The sequence below is a fragment of the Corvus moneduloides genome, chromosome 3, assembly GCF_009650955.1.
Source record: "Corvus moneduloides isolate bCorMon1 chromosome 3, bCorMon1.pri, whole genome shotgun sequence".
NCBI lineage: Eukaryota > Metazoa > Chordata > Aves > Passeriformes > Corvidae > Corvus > Corvus moneduloides.
The window spans coordinates 99,217,136-99,241,209 of record NC_045478.1 but is presented as its reverse complement, the minus strand read 5'-3'; the positions used below and the strand labels follow the sequence as shown (position 1 = coordinate 99,241,209).

The 24,074-nt window shown below is 44.6% G+C and overlaps 2 protein-coding genes across 4 annotated transcripts; one reads left to right on the top strand and one right to left on the bottom strand.

Annotated features, from left to right (window-relative positions):
- Window positions 1–5,225: 5,225 nt before the first annotated feature.
- Window positions 5,226–11,224, bottom strand: TATDN3 (TatD DNase domain containing 3). 3 transcript variants are annotated; one of them, XM_032102950.1, is made up of 10 exons: window positions 11,143–11,224; window positions 11,035–11,067; window positions 10,872–10,945; window positions 10,576–10,660; window positions 9,004–9,066; window positions 7,861–7,970; window positions 7,408–7,463; window positions 7,085–7,197; window positions 6,233–6,313; window positions 5,226–5,962 (listed from the first exon to the last, which is right to left on the bottom strand). In XM_032102950.1, exons 1-10 carry the CDS (start codon window positions 11,194–11,196, stop codon window positions 5,819–5,821), a joined length of 813 nt encoding a protein of 270 aa, XP_031958841.1. In that variant the 5' UTR covers window positions 11,197–11,224; the 3' UTR covers window positions 5,226–5,818. The 3 variants fall into 3 exon arrangements, with proteins under 3 accessions (XP_031958841.1, XP_031958842.1, XP_031958843.1); XM_032102951.1 differs by having other exon boundaries at window positions 6,233–6,310; XM_032102952.1 differs by lacking the exon at window positions 9,004–9,066.
- Window positions 11,180–20,947, top strand: NSL1 (NSL1 component of MIS12 kinetochore complex). The gene is made up of 6 exons (XM_032102953.1): window positions 11,180–11,518; window positions 11,717–11,801; window positions 13,538–13,668; window positions 16,093–16,147; window positions 18,780–18,847; window positions 19,436–20,947. Exons 1-6 carry the CDS (start codon window positions 11,195–11,197, stop codon window positions 19,712–19,714), a joined length of 942 nt encoding a protein of 313 aa, XP_031958844.1. The 5' UTR covers window positions 11,180–11,194; the 3' UTR covers window positions 19,715–20,947.
- The last annotated feature ends 3,127 nt before the right edge of the window (window positions 20,948–24,074 follow it).

The following is a 24,074-nucleotide window of genomic DNA, read 5'->3' as shown; positions in this document are numbered from 1 at the left end:
TTTTCCAGGCAGGAATAATGACCCCTAGAGAAATGGGAAGTTATCTGGTGATGTTGTGATTGAAACTCCCCATGTGGTGCTCCATTTAACTTGTTCCCAAAGCACTCCATTTGTTTGTTTCCTCACCCTTTGTTGTGTGTCCAGAAATGATCTGAGCACAAAAATGCTCTCTATATGTTTATAACAGTAAAGCCAGTGCCAATCAGCACTTCAAAGCTGCCCTCTCCAGGCAGTGCACTTAACAAAGACAGACCTTCCTGCTAGATAACCCCAGGCCCATTTCACAGGTTCACCAGGCTGAGCAGACCTGGGAGGCTCCAAGCAACAGGTCCAACTCCACCCAGGAGATGTATCCAACGTACACACATTTCCATGGAATTCACTTAACATGGTCGTGCCAACCCTTAGTCCACATCCACAACTCAGAGGTTTTGAAAATGGTCAACAAAATTTGGCAGAGGGACAGACCTCCAGGAGATACAAAGTCCCTAAGAGGTTTGTGGGAGTCTGTGGGAGTTTGTGGACATGTAGATGACACCGACTGTCTCCATTCTCTCCCAAGGCCCCCAAGAGGAGTCACACACCCAGCTGCTGAGTCTGGTGCCAGCAGCTATCCAAACATGATCTACCCAGACTAATCTTGCCTAAATGACGATCCAACAGGCTCAGGGAGGCACAGTGGAAGAGAGATGGGGAATTACAGGGAGGTCACAGGGACACAGAAGAAAGCCAAGGTACTGTGATGGGCAGAGGTGAAGGTACACGGAGGAGCTGGTGGTACCATGACAGAGATCAGGGAGACACACAAGGAGCTGGAAATGCAGCACTAGGAGTGCTGGGCTGTACTGGGAGCGTCACAGGACATGGGTAGGAGATTGGGATTGCTGTGGTGAGATCTTAAATCCTTGGGGCAAAAAAGCATTATTGGTTGTGCTGCTTGTGGAACAACTTTTATTAATGTGGGATCATGTACTCTACGGTGTGATTGGGCACCGTCAAGGAACCAGCATCCATTTGCACTCTTTGGTGACAAAGCACAGAGCCCTGGCACAGCCAAAAGAGTGAATGCAAAGTCCATGGGGGAGCACTACACAAACCCAGTGTCCACACTCTGTCACAGAAATACAAAATACATGTGGGCACCTCACCTGGACTGCGGCGCTGCACTGCCCATCTGCTCTGCTCCGAATGGGATGAACCCCACCACACACAGGGATGGAGCCAGGATACCTTTGGGGGGCTGAGGAGGCAGGAACACGTCAGCTGCTATTCCCTGGCAGCCAGGGTGGCCCAGGTGCAGAAGTGCAGGCAGCCACGGGGACCTCGCAGCAGATGGAGAGGACAGCGGCCACGGGGAGGGCTCTGCTGCTCCTCAGCACGACGGGCTCGGTCGAGAAGGACTGAGCAGGGTGGGGAGCACATACAGCTCTCCCTGCACTGCAGACAGGCTTTAACAGGCAGCCAGGCACAGCCTGTGTGCTCGCCCAGCCCGCCTGCCCGGTGGTATCTGGGCTATCAGGGGCTCGGCCACACTGCCGACACCGTCACTTTTCCATGTCTCACCCCCTGCACTTCCAAAACAGGGGGATGTGGCCCTGCTTCCCCACATGTCGGTGCTGCTTCGTGCTCATTCAGGCAGCGGTACTCGCCCTTGTAGTGGGCAGCTGAAGGTTTGCCCAGCCACAGCACAGCCCGTGCTCGGCCGTGGCAGGCTGGGCTCACCTGGACGCAGTCACAGCCGCCGTGCCTGCCCTCGCAGGCTACAAGCTGTATTATCTCACCCAGACGCTGCAGACAAAATCCGTATCTTTTGATCCTGCCACTTTGGTAGGACATCAGATACGCTTCTCCAGACTCTTTGTCCTCAGTGCCATGCCTCAGAGGTGCTCTAGTGCCTCATCCTTTCTGCTTCCTCAGGGCAACCACACCCCCGTTCTCATCAGCAGACCTGAGCAGGGTAGTGGCTCTGATGTCCTGTGCTTCAGCCAAGCAGCATCTCTCCGAGCACAGCACCAAGCATTTGGGGACATGGGTATCAGCTCCTGCCCCAGGGTTCATCAGGACCATGATCCTCGCTAGGGTTTCTCATTGTTTTGTCATTCACAGTAGCTCAAAAACTCGGCAGCCGGTGGAGAAGGCACTTGGCCCTCACTGCATGGCGGGGCCATCAGGCAGTGCACTGAGGGTTACGTCCATGCCCCAATAGATTCACACTGATAAAAAAGCCAGCCCCAGTAGGGAAAATGAACAGATGGATAACTACCTGCTGAAGAGGAAAATGTTGAGACAACTGGGTGCTATGGCAATTCATATCCTTTCTTTGATCTCAGTGGTATCTTTGTACCGCATATAGAAAGCAAGGAGAACAATAAAGCTTTATGCTAAGCCAGTGACTTTCTCAAATCCACTTTCCTGCTCCATAATGGGAACAGAAGATCGAACCCCAGTCTGCCTTAATGAAAAAACAAACAAAAGCAGAACTTCATAAGTGATGAAAGTTGCATTTCCAGGCAATTATTTATTTGCTTTGGCCTCTAAAGAGCCTATCTATGCATTGCATAGGAGTCTGTTGGAAGCACCTCCAGTAAAAGCCTTTAGTCAATTTGCCTAAACTCTTATCATGATAAACATCAGGAATAAACAGCATTTCACCCCCTTGACCTCATCACCATCTCCTCACTTGCTCCCATGTCAGAGTCTGGAAAAACTCAGAGCACTTTGTCCCAGAGTTCAGGAGATTCAGGCCCTGTTAATCTATGGCTAAAAACAAATTTCAGAAGAAAGACCCTGGGAGGGTGATCCAGCTGCAGCCCCCCAAAGACTGTTTAAGTGAGCACAGATTGAGCCCTTTCTTGGCTTTTTTGTCCCCTTTGTACATCCTGCAAGGTAAAGCGACATGGGGAGTCCTGCAAAGTGCAACCAGATCTGCTGTTTGTAGCATCCCAAGGAAAGCTGGTGGCTGAAGGTATCAGATGGAGCTTGAGACCTACCTCTTTCCACACTGCTGCAATCTGTGCCGTTCCTCTCTCTGAGACAGAGGTCACCTGGGCTCTATGTGACCCCCCAAAATTGATGGCGTGGCTGAAAAGAAAACTTGGGATGCCACTAACTTTCCCAAAAGCTAAATTTGCACTGTGTCCTTCCTCCAGTACATCCCTGGCCACTTCAGTGTCCTGTGCTGCCTAGGGGAAGGCATGGTTTATCCAGACACCTGAGAGGCTGCAACAGGGTTCAGCACACACACTGATGTTGCTAAGGCCAGCCTTTGTGGGGATGGAGAGCTTCACACTGTGCAGCCACACAGCCCCCCCAAAGCCATCCTGCCTTCCCCAGCCCCTCTAGGCCAGGTGTTAGCCTGGCAATGCAGGCAGAAATCCAAGCTCTCTGTTAAATTCCCCTTTTGAGGTAAAGTTACAGAATGACTGCTGAGGATCAGTGTAGTTTTCCTGTTCAGAAACCAGACTTCCTCCTCACGGCACAACACTATCACCAGTCCTAAGTGAGCACCTCAAAAAGCTGGGTTTCTTGTGCAGAGCAACAACTTTATTTCCAGTGCCTGCTGCCCGCCCCCAGCACTGACTGCAGGGACTGGGGCACAGCCAAACCAGCAGCTCTGGGAAAAGGGTGCTGCTTCTGACCCTTGTAATGAGTCAGGGATGCCAAGGCAGGGTGGGAATGACACTGCATTTTCCTTTTCTGGAACTCCAGGTCACCTACTCCATGACTTAGCTCCGGCGCCGCAGGTCTAAGGAGAGGACAAAGCTGGTTTGTTTTGCCATGGGCCCCCTGCCAGACTCGCCCTGCCCATGGCTGCTGCAATGGTAGCTCTCCCTGGCCCAGGGGGAAGCAACTCTGTGCTTCTTTCCCAGCCTCAACCACACTGCTGCAGCACCACAAGCAGCTCCAGGCCTGCTGCTGCAGGGAACTGGGACACGGGCTGTCCTAGAGCCCCCACGGCCCACGAGGGGCTGCCCACCCTCAACAGTGCCTGCCCACAGGGGAGTTGCAGGATGTGTGTCTACAGGCTTCTGCAGCAGCAAAAGGGACTCAAACGCTCAGGAACCATCCTACCACGAGGCTAAAGCTGAACCACAGCAATGCCACCCCCATGCAGAGACAGGGATTTTGAGGAGACTGCTTAATATCCTCCCTTTTTGCAAATCCGGTGTTTTCATCCAATGTTAAGAATTCCACAGGGAAAAATAATTAGGTCAAAACTCTGCAAACACTTGGATGCTGCCTGACTTCTTACCTGGAGCGTATCCATACATAATGGCATTCCCGAGCAATACCGGGAGCCTTCCCAACACACAGGCAGCAGGAAGCACATGCAAGGCTGCCTCATATCACGTGTTCAGCATCTCCAGTGATACGATTAATAATCATTAAGTGAATCACACCAATAGTCTGACGACTACTACACACCTGTTCGCTAGCACCATCTGGAGGCAAATCCTGTCCTTTGCCCAATTTAGTGGAAACGGTGCCTGTAGATCCAGGAAAAGGAAGGGCTCTAACTCCTCTGGATCACTCTCAGCAAACATCAGGTGTTTGCTGCTCTAAATACACGTTGTAATAGAGACAAACCATGCAAGTTTGGTTGTTTGCTCCATGCCAAAAACTGTTTAGGAACACATATTTAAACTGAGTAAGCTATCTCTAGTCAAAAGGCAGAACAGAGCTCTGACAAACAAAAATACCCCCTGACAATGTGGCTTTAAGAAACTGAGGAAGACAACATGGAGGAAAACAAAACTTTAAGATGGGGCATCACTTACATTGCAAGCTTTTGCCCCTTGCCCTCCCTGAGGTGGTCATGGACTAAGTTAACACCTGTGTATTTTCCTCACTGACTTTGTAAAACTGCCCATAAAGAGAGAAAACCTCCACTTCCTTAATGGCCCTCAGAACAGCTGGGCGTCATGTAAAACCCTCCTCATTCAATTGCTGGTTTATAATCAAGTTTTGATCAGCATTTCACAAGCCCACATCCACACAGGTGCTGTAAGGGAGCACAAGATTCAGTTTTCAGGACAGTGACTAACACTCCAAGATAGGACAAAACTGAGCTTGTCTCCCTTTCACATCCTGTATCTCCTCATACTGAGCAGTCAGAAGAGCGAGTCCTTGAACTTAAGACCAAACCCAGGTTTTTTCCTTTGAACGCAATTCAAAAAATAAAATATTTTAAAATTTCAAGAAAATCCTTCTCAAAATAGCCAAGGTCTTAGCAACTGTCACTTTATAAAAGGGAAAAGGAGAGGAGTAGAAGGGCTGTTAATTCTTTCCTTCCAACTGTATTGTATTTGTATTTCCAACTGTATCTACACCACTCGGAGTCCAGTCAGCACAACACAGAATGTCCATCCAGCTGGGTTCTTCCAATGGCTCAGAAAGGGATGTGCACTCTGCAAGCTGTAACAGGAGCTTTCTTGTCATGACTGGGTCCACAGCTTGTGGCTTTCAGTCAGCAGAAATAAGGAATGAAGTGGACATCAAGCAATGCACAGTAGCCATCTCCCAGACTAGGAGCAGCTGGCAAGCAGTCTGAGAAACGAAACTGACAATTTTATGGCCCTCTTCTTTACAAAGTTTTTGTTCAGAGACATGATGCAAATGAACAATGTGTCTTTATCACATTCAAGAGATGGTGCACACCAAAGGCCTTTGAGAAATTCCTTATTTTCATCCTATCCAGCTATATAACACGGCTTGCTTCCAAAAGCAAAACTCCACTTTAACACAAGATGCACGTTGCTTTTATTAATTACACCACAAGTAATACTTTTCGCAACATCATATATTTCAGTTTCTGAATCTATATCCGAAGAAAGTGCTGAAGTTTGGGGAATACTTTTAGTGCATTCTGTGTAGTCACTTCTATAACTTCTCCAACTGGAATTCCTTTAATTTTGGCAATGTATTCAGCAGCAATGTAAATATTTTTGGGTTCATTTCTCACCTAAAAAACAAACAAACCAGCCAGTTACAGATCGTAGAGATCATAAGTGTTTCAGATTCAGTACTTCCTGACACAACTTCAGTCACATTGTGGCATGTGTGGCAGAAAAATGACACGTATCCATTCCTCTTGGATTATGTTTCCTCTGTAGCCTCTTTCCTCTCTTGTATCCATGCTTGCACTACTTCACTCTCCTGTGCCAGCAGCTGACCTCCACAAGGTGTGGGTCTGGATACAAATGCACAGAAGTCCCTCCCTCCCATCATTTACCTGTTTTTCAGGCCCCAGAGCAGGAGAGTCAGTTTCCAAGCACATGTTTTCCAGAGGCAGCTGTTTCACGAGCTTCTGCTTCTTGAAGAAAATAAGACAGCCATTAAATACTTTATGCACTTAAACCTGTGGGAAAAAAACATGAAGGGAGGATATCCCCTGCATTTAAAGGCAACTCAAAACACTTTGGTGCCACTGTCTACATTGTATCAACAATTTCGGAATGGAAGCAAAACCACCAGGAGCTGCTCAAGAAGCCCCTTCAAATTAGGGTTCTCCTGTTTTCTAAATATCTGAAGTACTATTATCTCAACACTGAATTCATTGTTATTTATTAAATCCTACAGTTATATTGCACAAAACACCCCATGTTTAGTTGCCAACGCAATTCTAATTTGCTGGGTTTTGTGCATATAATATTTGTGTATCTTTTCCTTATCTCTGCTTTTACTTCTCAACCCCAGTGTGCTTTCCTGAATTCCTAATCTCATCCCCATTTATATCCATCCCTCATACATCCTACACTTGAATCGAGCCTTTTTCTCTCTTACATTTCCTGAGCTTATCACAGAAACCAGTCCTATCAGAGAAACTACTCCCTTCTCTACATGTCATGTCCCTACTGTAAAACAATACAGTGACAGAAGCTTCCAAAGAAGAGTTCACCGGAAACCACAATCAAATGAGAAAAACCCCCCCTTGTTTCTCAGGAATAGCTGAACTGGTTTAGCCAGAATTTCCCCTCCGAAGTCCAGCTGAGGCAAAAGCCCCAGGCAGAAATTCAGCCAAAGTAAAAATGTGCAATGCACAGAGAAGGAGCAGAGCCCAGCCAAAACCAGGACAAAATGTTACCTGCTCACTCCTTATAATGGAAGGAGGAATGGAGAAGTAGTACCCAGCTTTCACCCCTTCCATGGCTACAGACGGCTTCCCATCAAAGGCATGGAGCAACACCTTGGTAGCACCTTGGAGAAACGAAGCAAAGTAAATCATTAGCAAGGAACAGTAGGGCTGTGTCAGCTTCCAATGAGACCTTGGCCCCGCACAGAATAAGCACAGAATCTCTGCACTATTGCTCCCGAATTTAACACACACAAACTGATGAGAGGACATGGCACAACTGGAGAAATCCCGTTGGCAAAAGCCATAGCAGAGGAAATGCATTAAAAGCATACCTTGTTCCTTCAAGAGATTAATGGTTGGTCTTCCAGCTGAGCGGGAATGAACATTTCTGCACAGCAAGGAGAGGCCCCGGCATTAGGAAATTTAGCCAAATACTTTTTTTTGCAAACACAAACTAACAGTATCTTGGGATGAAAATAATTAATCTGTATTACACCTTTTATCAAGAAAAAACCCCCTGAGATATATATATGAAAAATTTCAGCTACAGTGAAGATATAGGAATAACACAGCAAGAACAGGGCGCATACAATGACTGTACAGAACTGCAAACATAAGGAAAATTCTATAATTAAATCACAAACTGGAGACTGACAGGACACTAATGCCAGTTTAATCCACCTAAGAAAAGTTCCGTGGGCACTTAGTAACCATAAACCCTGGGAAGTATTTCCACATGTTACTGAGATCTGGCAAATTCTCCTTCTAGTATAAACAAAACCTACAAAGGCAAATCCAGTCTTCTTGCCAGCTCAATCTGCTTGATCAAAACCTGTCTTTGTCCTTCCTTCTGTTCATCGGTGCTGGCAAATCTGGGAGTGAAATCTAGTCCAACCTACAGTGCAAGAAGAGAAGGGAAAAAGTTTTACAGACCTAACACTTAACAAAACCATAATTAGACATATAAAGGCATAAGTTCCTTCAAAACTGCAAAGCATTTCAAAATATATATACCAATTAAAATGAGCTCAGCTGCAGCTTAACTCAAAAAAAAATCCATTCTCAATCATAAGCTTTTAAACTATGAAAGCATTTGTGGGCAGACAGCTACTAGCAAGGGTATTTAACATTTTAGTCTGTAACTGGTTTTCTGTGGGGTTATATTCTATTGAATACTATGTCAGATTAAGTCTCAAATATGGATCTTCAGTATAAGTAAAATTTCTGACCTGAACCCATAGCTTTAGTCCAATCTCTAGCAAAAATCTCCCATTAATTCTATACTTTTTTGATCTAAACATGTTCAGGCAAAATTTAAAGTTTGTCAAAGCAATCTCATTCACAGTTACACAAAGAGAAGTCCTTCATATACAGTACAACGTGACAAATTTAGCTACAAAGCTCTGCCAAAACCTGCTTTTACTGCAGCCAGTGCAGAACCAGACACAAGTCCCTGTGGTACCAACACACAAATAAAGGCAGACTCCATCCTAAAGCCTCAATTCATTTATAAACAAATGTAAGACAGGAGACAACAGATGGATACAGATAGATGAAGGATTAAAAAAAAAAACTGTACAAGTCAGTGTGGTGTACTGAAATCACAGCTTAGCCTAACTTTGTCAGAGAAGAAGGCAAGAAGGACCTGCCTTTGGGTATAACACGAGATAGCATAAGTATGTAATCTTCCTATGACTCTACCAGCATAAATTCCATCTATTTTCTAATAATGATAACAAAGGAAAAGATGGAGTCAGGCAAATCTGTAAGGGAAAGCACATTAAGAGAACTACCAATCAGACTCAGTGCTTATTCAGGCTGACAGCAATTCTTATCACATACAGAAAAACAAGCATTGACTCAGTTTTTGTAATTCCAGTGACAGCTGCTGCTGGAGAGATTTAAACAAGGTATGGAGTCCTACTCACTTCTCCGATCCCCACCAATTTGTCTTTGTAAAGTTCTATAAGAGGCAGTGCAGCATCCAGATCCTGCAAGAATGAAAGATGCAACTCTTACTGCCCTTACAAGAGGAAAGGGTTATGAACCCAGCATTATGATTAAATTGGAGTTTCCTTCACTGTTCTGAAATTCTGTGCTTTAGAACTTGCCATTACTGTGAACTGTGCAGTCAGATTTTAGAAACCTGAAGGAGTTACCTTCTTTATTTAATAACTCTTTCATTATATATATATCTATATCTATCTCATTACATTTATATGTATATATATTCCCTATTCTAAATACTGCTACTTATAAGCTAACTTTTCACAGTAGCAGCAGAAAACAAGGCCCATAAATAGCTTGGTAACATTAAATAGCTGCAGACGGCTCCCTGAGGTTTTCAGGATAAGGCCACAAACAGTTGCCTTCCAGTTCCCATGTTAACAAAGGGACATCTGCATATGCTCTTTGCTGTAAGCAAAGCACACTTGGGATTTTTAAAACCAATTCACTGCAGTAATACAGCCAGATGACTCCAGTGAACAATTCTGCTTTAAGGATTAACATGGACAAATGGATGTGCTGAGAGAGCCTGGGATTTGGTCCACTGGGTCTCCTGCATTACAGAGCACAGAGAAGCCACTGGGCAGACCTGAAGGTAAATCAGGCAGACAGGAGTGATGTCTGTATAACTTAGGTCAAAGTAACAAAGTGCTTATATAGCTTGGCTTATAAGATATCTATGTAAACTTAATATCAATATAACCCAAATCATGACCTTTTATCAATATAACCTGAAGCATAGCCATCTATACTTATACAGCCTGAATCACAGCTTTTACTTATGTAGCCTGAATCGTAACTTCTATACCTATAACCTGATGCTTATATAACCTGAATCACAAATTTTGATACCCATATAATCTAATATGAATACTTTTTATACAATGTAATGGCTAGTATATAGTTAACTAGTTGCTTATATGCAGAATAGAGAAAAAGAGAAAGAAGAAAAAAACCAAAACTTACCAGGTGTACAGTTTCAGAAATAGATAAGTGTAGTACTAATGAGAAATTGGGAAGCCAAAGCCAATTAGCCACCAAACAAAGAATTTAGGCCGGTTAAGACCAGATGGACTGAAGAGCATCCTAACTGCGCATGCCCCAAAGACAAAGTTGAAAAGTTCAAGTGCAAAGAAGACTTTAGAAGCCTTCATCAAAGACCCCCAAACGGGGGAAGTGAATATGCAGTGCAAAGAATTATCTAATAACCATGAGATCATGCTATGTAAATTAGTTCCACTGCATACGTGATGATGCTGTAAAGACATAGCAACATTAAGCAAAATTTAGTGTGTAAGTATACCACAGCACTTGACAAGGGTGGGTGAGTTAGGAGGAAAAATCCCCCTCACCACCAGCGCTGCAATAAACAAATACCTGCTCTATAGCCATCGGTCTATGGGGATTTATTTCCAGCCTATCTTTCGGGAATCAGGAGCATCCTGTTGTCTGTCCTGAAAAGTCCCAGCAGTATTTTAGAGGCCGTGCTTTACCTTCAAAGTAACACTTCGCTGCTCCTCTGGAGAAACCTCTTGAACGGGGTGAACTCCCAGGCATGGCAAGACAAACCCTGGGAATCTAGGCACAGAATAGATAGTGAGAGTGTGAAAGACCACAAGAGAACCCAAGTTTAACACCACGAGCCCACAGAGAGCCCAGGTTTAAAGACAAGAAGGGCCGGCCTGACTGAGGAAGGCAGCGCATCCCTCGCCAATCCCCAAGGCGCCACCAAGGCGCGGACCCCGCGCCGGGACACGGGTGGGCGCCGGGATCCCCGCCGGCCTCGCACCTCTCCGCCAGCTCCACGACGCTCCGGAACTCGCCCGCCTGCTCCGACACCACCACCAGCGCCGACACGGCCGCCTGCGGCACACAGAGAGCCCCGGCCCGCTGAGACCGGCGGGGCCGCGGGGGCGCAGCGAGAGGCTCCCCTCAGGCCAGCCCCGCCTCACCTGCTCCGCCGCCCGCACCACGGCCGCCACGTCCTGCAAGAGACACGCACCGCCTCAGCACCGGGGCCGCGACCAGGACCTCCCTCCCTCCCGCCCGCCGCGCCTCACCGGCTGGAAGCAGGGCGCGGCCAGGTGGCAGTGGCAGTCCACCGGCCCCGCCATGCCGCGCCGGGCGGGAAGGCACCGGGCGGCCGCGGGTTCCGCTTCCGGGCCGGCATTTTCCCCGCGTCCCAGGCGGGAAATGGCGGCGGCGCCACCGCCGGGGCCGGGGCCGGGGCCGGGGCCGGAGCCGGAGCCGGAGCAGGAGCAGGAGCAGGAGCAGGAGCAGGAGCAGGAGCAGGAGGGCGCGGCGCGGCGGGACCCGCGGGTGCGCTGCTGCTCGCGGCGCGGGCTGGGCGCGGTGCTGGAGCTGTGCGCGCCCTTCGTGCGGGCCCTGGCGCACGGACAGCCCGGCGGGGCCGCCGCCGAGGCAGACGCGCTCTGGGTAAGCGGGGAGCGGGAACGTCCTGGGCCGGCACAGGGCCCGGTGGGCCCCGCTGGCAGCGCCTGGCACCCGGGTCAGGGGGCGGCTGGCCCCGGGGTGGCCCCCGGGCAGGGCGGTGAGGCGGGAGGGGCCCTTCCCGCCGGAGGGATGGGTGGATTCTTGGATGAATGGATTGTCAGCCTGTCCCGTGTCCTGCAGAACTTCGAGACAGCGGTGCGGGAGAACGTCACCATTAACGGGCAGCCCTGGGAGGAGGCCGCCGATGACTCCCGGCTGCAGAGCGGTAGGCGGCGGTTTCCATTCGTTTCCTGCTGGGTGGGTTTGTTTTGGTTTGGTTTGTTTTTGCCCAGAGGTAAAACGGGGCCGACTGAAAGGGGAGGTTCTGACTGGATGTAAGGAAGTGAAAACTCATTGTTAGGATAAGAGAGCGTTGGAAAAGACTGCCCAGAGAGCTTGTCTCCAGCACTGGAGGCTTCCAAAAACAAACTGGACAAAGTGTTCTGAGCAACCTGTTTTGAAATGGGCGTGTACCCTGCTGTGAGCAGGAGGCTCTGGAGGGCCCTTCCAGCGTGAGTGTTGGGGGCAGTGACCAAGATATCTTCTATCAAAAGATCCTAGGAGACTGTGTCTTGCTGCTATTTAATATACAAAGCGTTGAAAATTATTGCTGTATAAATATATGTAATAGAAGCAATGTATTTATAATTACTGCCTTTGGAATAATAGTAGTGGAGATTCTTGGTCATCTGGTGTCCAGAGAAAGTTTCAGTGCAGTTCATTCGCTCACGTGCGTTGGCATTAGGTGCTCTTTGCCTGCAGCTTGATGCTTTTTGCAGTTACACAAAGCTGAAAGTACAGGTACATTGAGCTAACTGTGGAGCTGTTGAACTGAAAACACTGAACTGCTTTTTGGTCAGGAAGCTCTGAGCAAATGTGGGCTCTGAGCAGTATGATCTAGTTAAAGGTGTACCTGCTCATTGCAGGGGGCTTGGATGAGATCACCTTTAAAGGCCCCTTTCAACCCAGACTACTATCTGATTCTGTGAAGTTTCTGCAGTTGTAGTTCTAGAAGTTGTAGTTCTACAGCTACTTTGACTACAAGGTCAAAAATGCACTGCTCATGATGCAAAATGCAAAACTGAGACACTGTCATCTGCCCACAGCTGGCATAAAGCTGGTATAAGGACTGTATTGTGCTTTTTAATTTGATACAGATTTACTTGTGCCTATCTCTGATCCAGTTTGAGTGACTAAGAGATCTGGCATTTTGTGCCTTCCATGTTTATGTTGACCAGTGGCTTAAGTCTTTCCTGTCTATACTTAAATGATGTCATGGTGATCTTAAAACAAACAACCAAACCAAACCCACAAACTTTTAAAACCTTGGCTGTGCCTTTCTGAGTTTTGCAATCACTTGATTCTGCATGGAGTGACCCAGAGAGGGTGCTCAAAATCCATTCTTTATTGCTAGATTGGAAACATTGCATGGCTTGCAAGTTGTACTCAACACACTAGTGGGAACAGTGAATTTAAGTGTTAAACTGCTTATTTGTGCTCTGTGTGAGGTAAAATCAGTTAGGCTTCCAATTACTGTTTGTACAGTTGGAGTTTGTTTAATGCTTGTAAATCACACAGATAAACCATTTTTCATTGCTTTGCTTCTGTTGAAAAATACATTACCTCAAAAGACAGCCATTGCTTCGTAAGACTTTCTTCACAGATTCAGAGTTCATAGGGAAATACATATTTTTTTTCCCCCGGAGGGTAGTTCTCTGCCTCCGTCCCCACCAGATCATTTACTTCAAAATAACTGGCCAACATCAAGTTATGCTCCAGTTTCTATACAGCCTTAGCAAGGAGATTCAAGACATACATTTATCTTTATGTTGATAATCATGCATGACATTTTTATTTGAAATCTAAAGCTGCTTTTTCCTGATAAGTTTGTCTCAAAAAAAAAAAAAAAAAAAAAAAAGGTCTGAGAATTCCACAGTAACTTTGTGTGTTTGTCACTTTCAGGTTCCAACATTAAAATTCTGGAGGATCAGTTTGATGAATTAATAGTAGAGACAGCAACTAGGCGCAAACAGTGGCCTAAAAAGATCCTAGTGCATGCTATCCAAACCATGAAAGCAGAGCAAGAGATGTTGGTGAGTAACCTAAGACTTTCAGAAAACCTTTGCACGTTGCAGCTGCTGACCATGTATAACTTGAAGAAATTAATCATACAGTGCTGACCTTTAAGCTCCTTCCCATGGTTGCTTTTGATTCTTTATAGTAAAATTAAATAGCTTTTTTACATTAACTGGTTGTGCAGTAAGCTAAGGGTTGCTACAAAGCATTGTGTCTATGCCTGAATTGGGTCTGTGGCACAAAGAAACTTGAGCAGATTGCTTCAACCTGGTGACTCATGATTTACAAACCAGTAGGCATCTATTTATCTTGTCACATCTGAGTTCCTGAAGTCCTTGCCCAAGGGCTGGTTGAGGTACTAAATGCTACACTACATACAGATAGATAGTATCGTGTAGTGTATGACTTAAAAGAAATGTCAGTGGCTTCTTATGCAGTTTTTTGGAGCTAGTAATTGTGTCAAGTAATGTCTTTCAGTAAAGCATGAAAAAAAAGGCAGTGTGGATTAGTGAATCAGTGCGGTAAATTCTGTGGGATTTTTGACACACAGTGTAAAGTAATTACTGGCATTAAACAACCCAGTCATGTCCTTGGTTGCCAGAGATCTTCCCTGAAGTTATGTTAGGCCTCCCTTTTGCTTATCTCCTGATTAATTAGGATTCCCTTGGCAAAAAACAAGAGGCTGAGGCAGAGTCAAACACTGGCATAACTTGCCCAGTGAAACTGTGGAGTCTTCATCCTTGGAGAGATTCATGGAAATACTCAGAAGTTTACTGGATGAGGCTCTGAGCAACCTGCCTTAGCTGGCCCGACTTTCAGGAGGGTGTTCAAAGGTCCTTTCCAACTTCAGCTGTTCTATACTGAAGAAGACAGGGTTTTTTAGACAGTTGTGTAAAAGCCTGCATTGCATTTCTGAGGACTAAAATTGACAAATGTTAACTCTCTAGGTTAGCCAGGCAGGGATGATTTACAGTAAGGAAAAGTACTTGGGTACACATTTGTCTTACATCTGAGGTCTTCTCTAACATATGTTGCCTTTTTGCCTCTCTGTTTTGTCAGTGTATCAAGTACATAAAACAAACAAACAGAATCAACTAAAATAAAATACACTATTGCATAACACCAAGGTTTAACAAGACCTTTTAATCTTTCTGCTACCCAAGTCCCACTTGGATTAGTTATTTAGAATACCTCTCATGCTACCTTTTTTCTCTTGCTGATTCTTCAAAGTTTACACCACCACAACTAGATGATTATTTTAATTAAAATTGTCTGCAAAAGTTTAGTTTATCCCTGTAAGAATATGTAGAAATATATGAAAGAAATATAGAAAGCTTATTTTATCTCTGTAAATGGTCTCTTTTTTTCGTCTCTCAGCTACTTCTGCAAAGGTACCAGTGGTTTCTCTGCTTTTGGTTGAAGATTTCTTGTGTTCTTTCACAGCCATAGCTAATCCTGTAATGCATTCTGAGGCATAAAGAGCAGCCATGAAGATGTGATTTATCTGGAGAGCACCACTCATTTATTGTGGTGATCTCGCTGTAATTGCCAAAGCAAGAGATAGATCATCCTGTGGGTTTTCAGTCAATATGTTCTGTAGAGCTTGAGGCTAATGCAAGCAATGTTTGTTCTTCTGCTTGGAGCTGTTACTGCGAACTTGCTAAGAAGTTCTGTGAACTGTGAAAAAATTCTCTGACAAAACTACAGAGAGGAATGATTAGCTTTCCCCTACTTGCTTTTGCTTGAGGAAGGCTGGGGGACAGCTCCTGAAGTGGAGAACACTAACCTGCAGTTGATATAACTTGTGTTCCCATGGCCTTGCCTTGTTTCCTTCTTCCCTGTTAGTTGCTTCTAATTCTACCTTCAATATAGCTGAGTATGGGTTGTGTCCATTTACTATTAGTTTACTTCATGTCTCAGTTAACTGATGTCAGGTCACAAGATTCACAGTTTGTGAAGCAGTGTTCTTACTTCTGCATAAGTAATTGCAGGGCTAGAGTGTAGTTGTTTAAGTACTTTTCTTTTGCTTAGCTTTTTGTCTTAAACTCCCTTTGTTGGAGTTCGTGGCTCTGTGAAAGCATGCTGGTTCTGTGAATGGCTCCTGAGGAGCTAGAGCAGCTCTTTTTCCTCAGTCGTGCAGCAGGTGGCAATGCTTCTTCCAAAATGCCTGGATGTCAGTTCTCATGCTTTAATGATTAGATTTCTGCAAACTAAAGCAGATTCTGGAGATGTGTTTACAGAGAATGTAACTGTGTTAACCAGAATACTGTTTTCAGTAACTAAGTATCTATAAACTGTATCTCTAATACATTCTTGATCTAAATAATTTTACCACCATCTCCATTGTTCTGGCTGCTATATGTATATTAGATATCTATTAAACCAAGAGGGTATTCCATAATTTTTATTTCTTTCTTTTTTTTTTTCTTTTGAATATGCAGAAGCTCTACCAGCCTGTGGTAAAACCAGCAGAGATAAGACCTCAGCCTTGTCAAGGTAAAGATTTTGTGGGGAGGGCAGCTGTACTGAGGAAACACTGCCTCGCTTTCTGGCTAGCTGAAAATGTTTAAGAAATTTTCTTTCTTTAAGCTTGTTTAAAATTACTGGCTCTTTAAATAATAAACTAGAAAGCTAGAAGTTTGTCATAAGGGCATGTGTTGCTGCCTGCGTTTTGCTGTGTCCATTTCTCTTGTTCTGAGTGCTGCCTGCAGTTAGGCACTGTACTTAAAGGCAGAAGCTGGCCACTCTGTGTGTGTATTGGAGAGAAACTGTCATACAGCTACCCCCAGGAGGCTTCCTTAGTTCTTTCCTTCATCACTGGTGGAGGCCAGCTGGGGAACTGGATGGATCACTGACATTCTACTTTGTCTGTTCTTGTGTTCCTTTTACATGAGTACTAGAAATGCTTCAACCTCCCTTCCTTAGCAATCACTTCCTTCAGGGAATTGAAAGCTGTTGAGTAGGACTCAGTGATGGCAGTGTTGACTCTCCTAGCCTGCCAAGTAGGACACAGATTTTGTCCTGCCCATGCCACTTGTAAGGGTTGATGAAGGAACAGAGCTGTAAACAACATTGTAGGTTTACTGCATGCTTTCGAAAGATGCCTTTGGAAAGACTCCTTGGAACAAGGTGGTGGATTTTGCTGTAGATGATTGAGGCTGGCCTTAAGAAATGGGAAGTTTTGTGTTGCCTGTTGTTAAGTATTGAAAAATGACAGACTTTAGCATGCAGTTCTAATTTGAAAAGTGAGAACCCTCACTATGAATTACTGCACAGGATGTAAAGCTGGCGTAACAAGCAGTGGTGCTCAGAGTTTGAGGAGCTGAGCTGAATCTTCCAGTTCTCACCCTACAGATCTGACTTCATTCTAAGCATCATTTCCTCTTTGTAAATGGGAGGCATTGCTTCCAGCAGTGCCAGCCTGTGTGCAGCAAGGCAGCTAGTAGGAGCAGTACAGAGTGACGCTTCATAGCTGGGTTCCTTTTGGTTTCTAGTGTCCAAATCCAGGCTTTTCTGATGTCAGTGAGCTGCTTGCAAGTTAGTAGCAGCTTGCACTATAGTATGGTGGTTTTGGGTTTGGTAACAGCAAAGCTATAGCAAAAATACCATGGAGTTTGTGCAGAATTTTAGTATTATGTAGTCTTTGGGAAGTTTATGTATCCCAGTTTAGCAAGTACAGTGGCTAGAAACCAAAAATGTTTAGATTACTCAATACCTTTCATTTCCTTGTTTCATTTCCCTATGTTTTGGAAAGCCTTGAACACTGAAGAATATAATGCCATCTATGTGAAGCTGAATTCCTGCAGGCAAATTTCATTTAACTGTGTGTCAGTCTTTCTGTATAATAATCTAAATAATTATTTCTACTTAACTTCTTCCTTGCTATTTCCTAAGGTCACCAATCTTCTCATCCCAATACTCTACTGTAGAAATGCTTCATTATGGGCATACCCTTCTTTTAGAGGATGCCCGTCCGTAGGGCTCTGTGATGTGTTTAAAGAGGCTGCTGCTGGACTGTTTATTCTTCAAACTGAATGATGGTGCATTTTAGGGTCCATGTTCATATAGGGATCATGTGTTCCTAAACCAGGTCTGACCAGCGCACTGGACACATGGACAATTTAACAAACACCATCTTTTGGTGGCTACTACATTTCAGCAGGGAATCACTGTAGCCCTGTGCTAGAATGCAGTAACTGACTTTGGTTACCTACAGCAGCACTAACAAGATTGGCTTAAAACAGAATGCTGTATTTAACCCTGACAGGATTTAGGGATGTGTGCACTGCAGGCTCTGGTAAAACCCTACAGAAAACTAATATTAGTGGAGGTGACGCTCCTTACTTCCCAGAACCATGCTAGTCTGCTCATTTTAAGTTTTGTGGATGGAGAACATGCAAACCAGTTTCATAATAGCCTAGAGTTTAACTCTTGAATACAGAATACAGAATTAAAGTATTGATGATCTTGCCATATTGCTGCTACTGTCGAATGTATGCTGTATTCCCCCTGGTGTTCTGCACCTGCTGCCTGCTTCAGTGTTCCTGAAAGCTGGGGTTTTTTCTTTCCTTATTAGCACAGCAGAATTAATGCAGTTCATGTTACTTATGCTTGGCTCTTTTTGGTGTTAATGCTTGGTGAGTTAAGCCAGAAGAAAAAAATAGTAGCCTTTACTGTAAAAGCCAACTTGTTGGAGACATAGGATGATTTATTTGCCCTCCTTAAAATGGGCTTTCTTCATCTCATGTTCTCTACAGTGGTGTGTGTTCTCTGTGGTTTTTATCAAATGTAATATGAGCTTAAAAGTTTTGAAAACAAATATTTTTGTGTAATCATTTCTTTACAACTGTTCTTTTATGTCAAATACTGGCTTTGTGTTTTCTAGGTAAGAACTTTGGGGCTTTCTATAGTTGAGACTGCTACCCTCTACTGCAATTTGAGTGATAAAGAATAATGCTAGTAAGATAAACCATGCCAGCTGTCATCATCAGTGTTACAGTGAAAGGGATGTGTGCTGCAGGTTTGGGTTTTATACAGGGACTTCACTGGTTTTCTCTCTGATTTCTGATAGTGAGTAGTGAGGGAGTTATGTTTCAGAAGTTGATTTGGGCTCTGTGTTTGTCTGTAGATGCTTACATCACAGATCTGAAGCAGGCAACCGAAGTGGCATCCAAACAGATCAGCAAAGCAATACAGGTGAGACCTCTATGTGCTCCAAGAGAATATGTTTTTATCTTCTTGATCTGGTAATATGTCACAAAACAAGAGTTCTAACTCATCTTCCTTATAGTTTGGTAGAAAAAAAGCCTCCGTGTATACTTTTGAAGCAGGTAAAGCATTGTGTTTGTAAAGCATTCCCCCTCACATGGTAGTAAGGAAGATTACCCTGTGGCTGTAGGAAATACTCTTACTGAGATTTTGGAACCTGCAGCATCTGAAAAATAGAACATCTTTTGAAGACCTATATGACTTCATCTGGAGTATGACATTTATTACTTCAGTATCTGCTTAGGCTTCAGCTGTGGTGTTCCTGTGATACTTCCTCAGCTTAGAGATGTCATGAGGGAACACTTCAACTTGGCATACTCTTTGCATGGCTTCTGAGTGCAGACACCTCACTATTGGGGTGGCAGCTCTGCATTCCCAACCCTCACCCACCATCCTGAGCATCGTCTCTGCAGACACGGAAGCTTTTGTGCCTGTCAGAATCTAATTAGCATATTGCATGCCTTGTAACCATTGCTTTTCCCATGTAACTTGAGATACTTGGGTTTGTTTTTGCAGTCTATTCCAGCACTCATAGAAAAAGCAGAAGGTTTTTCCCTTGCATTAACTTGGCAACCAACCTTGGAACTCTGCAAGCTGCGGCAAGAAGTCTTTTCTGATTGCAAGGCGAAGGAGGAAAACAATGTCCAAAATTTAGTACCACCAGGAGAAGTCACACCAACAGAAACTGTTTCCAGTAAAAATCCTTATGTTTTGCTAAAAAGAAGAAAAGCTGCAGATTCCCCAGAGAGAAGGCGCTACCCACTGCGGCGGAGGAGGATCACTCTCAGCACATGAATTTCTCCTTTTGTGTTTTCACATTGGAATCTCAGTTGTACTTTTGTCCCATGTGTTCCATCTTTTTTCTTAAAACTCATCTCCCCTCAGTGCTACGCATGGGAGCTTCCTTAATTATTCTTTGATCCTTTAAAATATTTCTATTTTTACTGTCACACTGGTGGTATATGAAAGCCTACACATACCAGTAGCATCCAATATCCAGCAAGTGTATTTGCCATTTAACTCATTTCCTGCTCTTAAATTGCAGTTTTTAGCTTGAGTCCTTGTGCTTCTCAGAGTTGGTGTGCATGCTTTACATATGTGGGCAGTCTTTTGGGAAACCACTAACTGCTCATTTACATTCAGCATGTCTCTAAAGAGGCTGGAGGATGTCTAGTTCTCCTAATGCACCTCACCTTCCTTAATTACTGAGGCAGGTGGCTTTTATTTTAATGAATTAATTGACACTGCAGCATATTGAAATCACCAGATTTGATGCAATGTTGGAGTTTTAAGGAAGTCCGTGTGCAGATGTGACATTGGTCCCTGCTCTTCTACCTTTCCTGAATGTAGGTCATCTAGGCTTATTTATAGCCATGTTTGTTGAAACTTGGATTTTTAGTAATTGTATGTATTTACTTGCAGTGTGCTCTTCTGAATAGGAATTGAACCATCAACACCTTAGAGTCCGATATTTCGTTTCGTGTAATCCAATTATGCAGCCTGGGGTTTTCCTGGACAATATTTCTACACATGACAGGATCTTGACTTGGGTTGTGTTTGCATTTGTGTTGACTAAATTTTAAAGATCAGTACAGGCTACCGGTAAATGGTATTCACTTGAGCTAGCTTACTTTTGTTTTCTTTACTCACTAGTACCTAGAGGATTGCACAATAGTACTATACTGAGCATTGTGCCTTAACCATTGATAACTTTTGGTAGCTTATGCTTGCATGTGCCTGCAGTAAATACTCACGTCTAGTCTGTAACGTAGTTCTTAACACAGTAAATGGAGGGAGATTTTAGAAGCCTTATTAATGACGTTTGGTGCTAAGAAGACAGGTCCAACCTAATGTCTGAGAGACTGAAAATTCTCAAGAAAACAGATTTTAGCATCATTTATTTTGTAAAAGTGAGCATCTGTACTGAGACTTTGTATATGTAATCATATGTAAATATTTCTCCTGTCCTTGTATATATAAATGTGTGTTTTTATATGAAGTAAATTAAATCAATTAAGGAAGATCAAAGCTTCGGATAATAGTGTCAGTCCTAATCCTGGAATAGATGGTGGCTGAGCATTAAGCGTACTTCAGAAGACATCTGTGTTAAATTCTGGTTTGAGTAACTGAAGCAGTTCCATTTACTGCCTTTGAACTCACAACTGTTATTAATCTCAGGGCTACAAAGCTTCTCGTGTAAGAGAGGACAGGATGTGAGAGGGACTGGAGCTGCAGAGCTGTGGAACGTGTGGCTGAGACGGCTTCTCACACAGCCACTTGCTATTTTGAGTGCCCATGCTTGGTGCGAGTTAAAAATCCCCACTACAGGTTTCTTCACAGAGATCCTGGGTGTTGCTAGGCTAAGGTGAGCCCTGCAAGATTTGGCATGGCAACTATTACAGCATTTGGCCATTTCCTCTGTTAATAGGAAGATTCTCTGCTCTTCTCTGCAAATGATAGGCAAGTACAGAAAACAGCTAGGAATAGTTGGGTCTCTTTGAAGAAGTCCTGTCAAAAATGTCTGGGGTAGGACAAATGCTATAAGAAATAAGAAGGGCAAGCACTGTGATTTAAGACTTAATAAATAAATTAATACATTCCCACTACAGTGCATGTTTCTATGTAGAGACTGAGGGATAGTTGGCCTGCACAGGATTTAAAGTGAGTGGGAATGGATGCCCTGAGTTAGAGCAAGTTGGTCTTTGTTTCATGGCCCTTGTTTCAACTGCAACTGGGTGGAAAAAGAAAAATGTATCTGGAGATGCTGGCCAAATGGATTGTGTAAAGAAAAAGATAAAGCAATCAGGATTCCAAGTGCAGCATACAAACTAGGAATTTAAAAATCTCTGATGGCTACTTTTGGCCGAGCAGCACTGGAAGATATCAGACAACCTCCCTTTAAATGCAAGTTCTGTGATGAGCTAAACTCAACACTGGAATGTTCAGCAGCTTTTCAAATGGTTATTAAAAAAGTCTACAGCCTCTGATACCTGCAACTAGCTGTTCTTCCCATTGGCAGGAATATATGAAACACTTCATTTTCCCCCATTCCAGTAGCCTTTTGTCCTTCAGTTAACTTTTCATAGGAATTGGCAGTGTTGTGCAAGACATGTCTAATCAGGCTTCTACTGAAATGTCACAACAGCCAAACTTCTTATTTTTAACTTGGGGCGAATTGGTATTGCATCAAGAAATGTCTGGTAGTTTTTCTTTATATAGCCTTTGAATTTTGTAAGACAGCTCAACAGTGATGGATGCTTGGGTTCATTTGCAAACTGAGTTTGAATTTCTTGGCTTTCAGGGGCGAGACGGAACATCTTGCTGTTTGTTAGTGTGCACTGTGCAATGTGCTTATTGCTCATGAGGCTGGGCCGTCCCCAGCCAAGAAAAACTTGCAGATTGCAGCAGCATCCACACATGCTTTTGCTGTGTGTACTTTCTGAACAAAGGGGATTACAAACTGTAAAGGGGAAGCTCCTCTTCCAGAAATCTTCACATGGACCCTGACATCTGTTTGGAAGGCTGGGCGCTCTGAGACCCGGTTCTGACGTGCCATTCCCCAGAAGAGCCATGCTGTGATCAGAGACTCCAGTCTGCATGTGTGTAGGCTGCTTCAGTGCAGACCAAAATCACTGATAAACTGCCATTATAAAATGTAAGCTCAGCTGACTAGGCTGCTTTCTGGGCTGGTTTTCTCTCCTGCACAGAAACGCTCTGCCTTTACTGCTGCACTACCTGGAATTACTGTGTAGGCATTTCTACAGATGTACCAGAGATAGCTTTAATACTAAGTAGAAACTTGTTCCCACAAGCAAATTTTGGCTTGTCATTTCCTTTGTCATTTGTTCTGAACAAGAACAGACTATTCAGGCTCCCGGGGACTGTCTCCTGGCTTGTCCCATGCTTATGTTATCCTGGAAACCTTATTATGCAGCTGCTGGGAATTACTCAGTGAAGTAGATATTTATTCAGGACTAATAAATTCTTGGTGAGCTGCTCATGATTTGATGCTGTCAGGTAGCTTGTGCAGGTGCCATTTGTGGCAGCATTGCTCCTGGAGCGTGGAGTTCAAAGTCCCTCTGTGGAAAGGGACTTTCTTTCCCACAGATCACTCTGGAGGGCTGTTGAGGTGTTTCGTCCACATGGTTCATAGGGTTTATTGCAAGGGAACATACCTGTTCACCGAGCTTGTGAAAATACTGGCTTCTAGTCCTGTTTATTTCAACTGAGCTTAAGCTACAAAGGCAGCAAGAGCCCAGTGCTCTCTTTTTAAGCACCTGTCCCAACTAAGTCCCTGCTTGTGCCCACACGACTACTGCTTTCCTTTAACTGCATGAGGTGTAGTCAATGCAAGATCATTGAAACAATCCTGTTTCAAAGGAGCAGTTGAGAGCAATTCACCCTCTAACACCTCTCTGCCTGGTGGCCAGGGCTGCTTTCCAGGAGATGCTGGTTTGGATCCCCTCAGCTGGAGAGTGTCACTGAACCCACACCTTCTGCTGCCTCAATGAGCAGCTCTTGCTGAACGTCCTGCTCTTGGCACATTAGATGACAGGGAGAAAGAAGCAAGACTGCTTTAAAGAAACCAGGGAATGCCCTGTAAGATGCTTGGGAGACCCAGCACAGTCTGGGGATGCAGGTTAGGTCAGGGTATATTGGCAAGGATGTGCATCCCAGTTGTGGTCCCCATGGCTGTCAGGGTGGGAAGACTCACAGGGATTCGGTCCTCCAGGGTTGGAGAAGCTCTCTGAAAAGTGCAAAAGCAAATAAATGCATGGATAGCCTGGAGGGTGGAGACACAAGCTGCTTTGAGGTGGAACAGCTGGGAAGAAGCACTTCAAACCAAGGAAGTCATGCTCAAGTCTTTCAGTCATGGTTCCCTACCAGGAAGCCTGTGGCAGAGCACAGACTTTGGTTTGACTCTTGGACTCCCAGGGAGCATGGTTCTCTCACCTTTAGCATGGACTGTTAACCCGATCTTCCTGGAAGGATAGTCTATATTTACTCAGTTTGCCGACTCTTTAACTTCATCTTAATTGGATGACTCAAGCTGCTGAGGAAACCAGAAAAATAGGGAAGTATCTGATTTATTGAGATAGCTGGAGCTTTATGACTGGCTGCCCTGCAGTTTGGGGGCATGTACCCTCCTCTCATG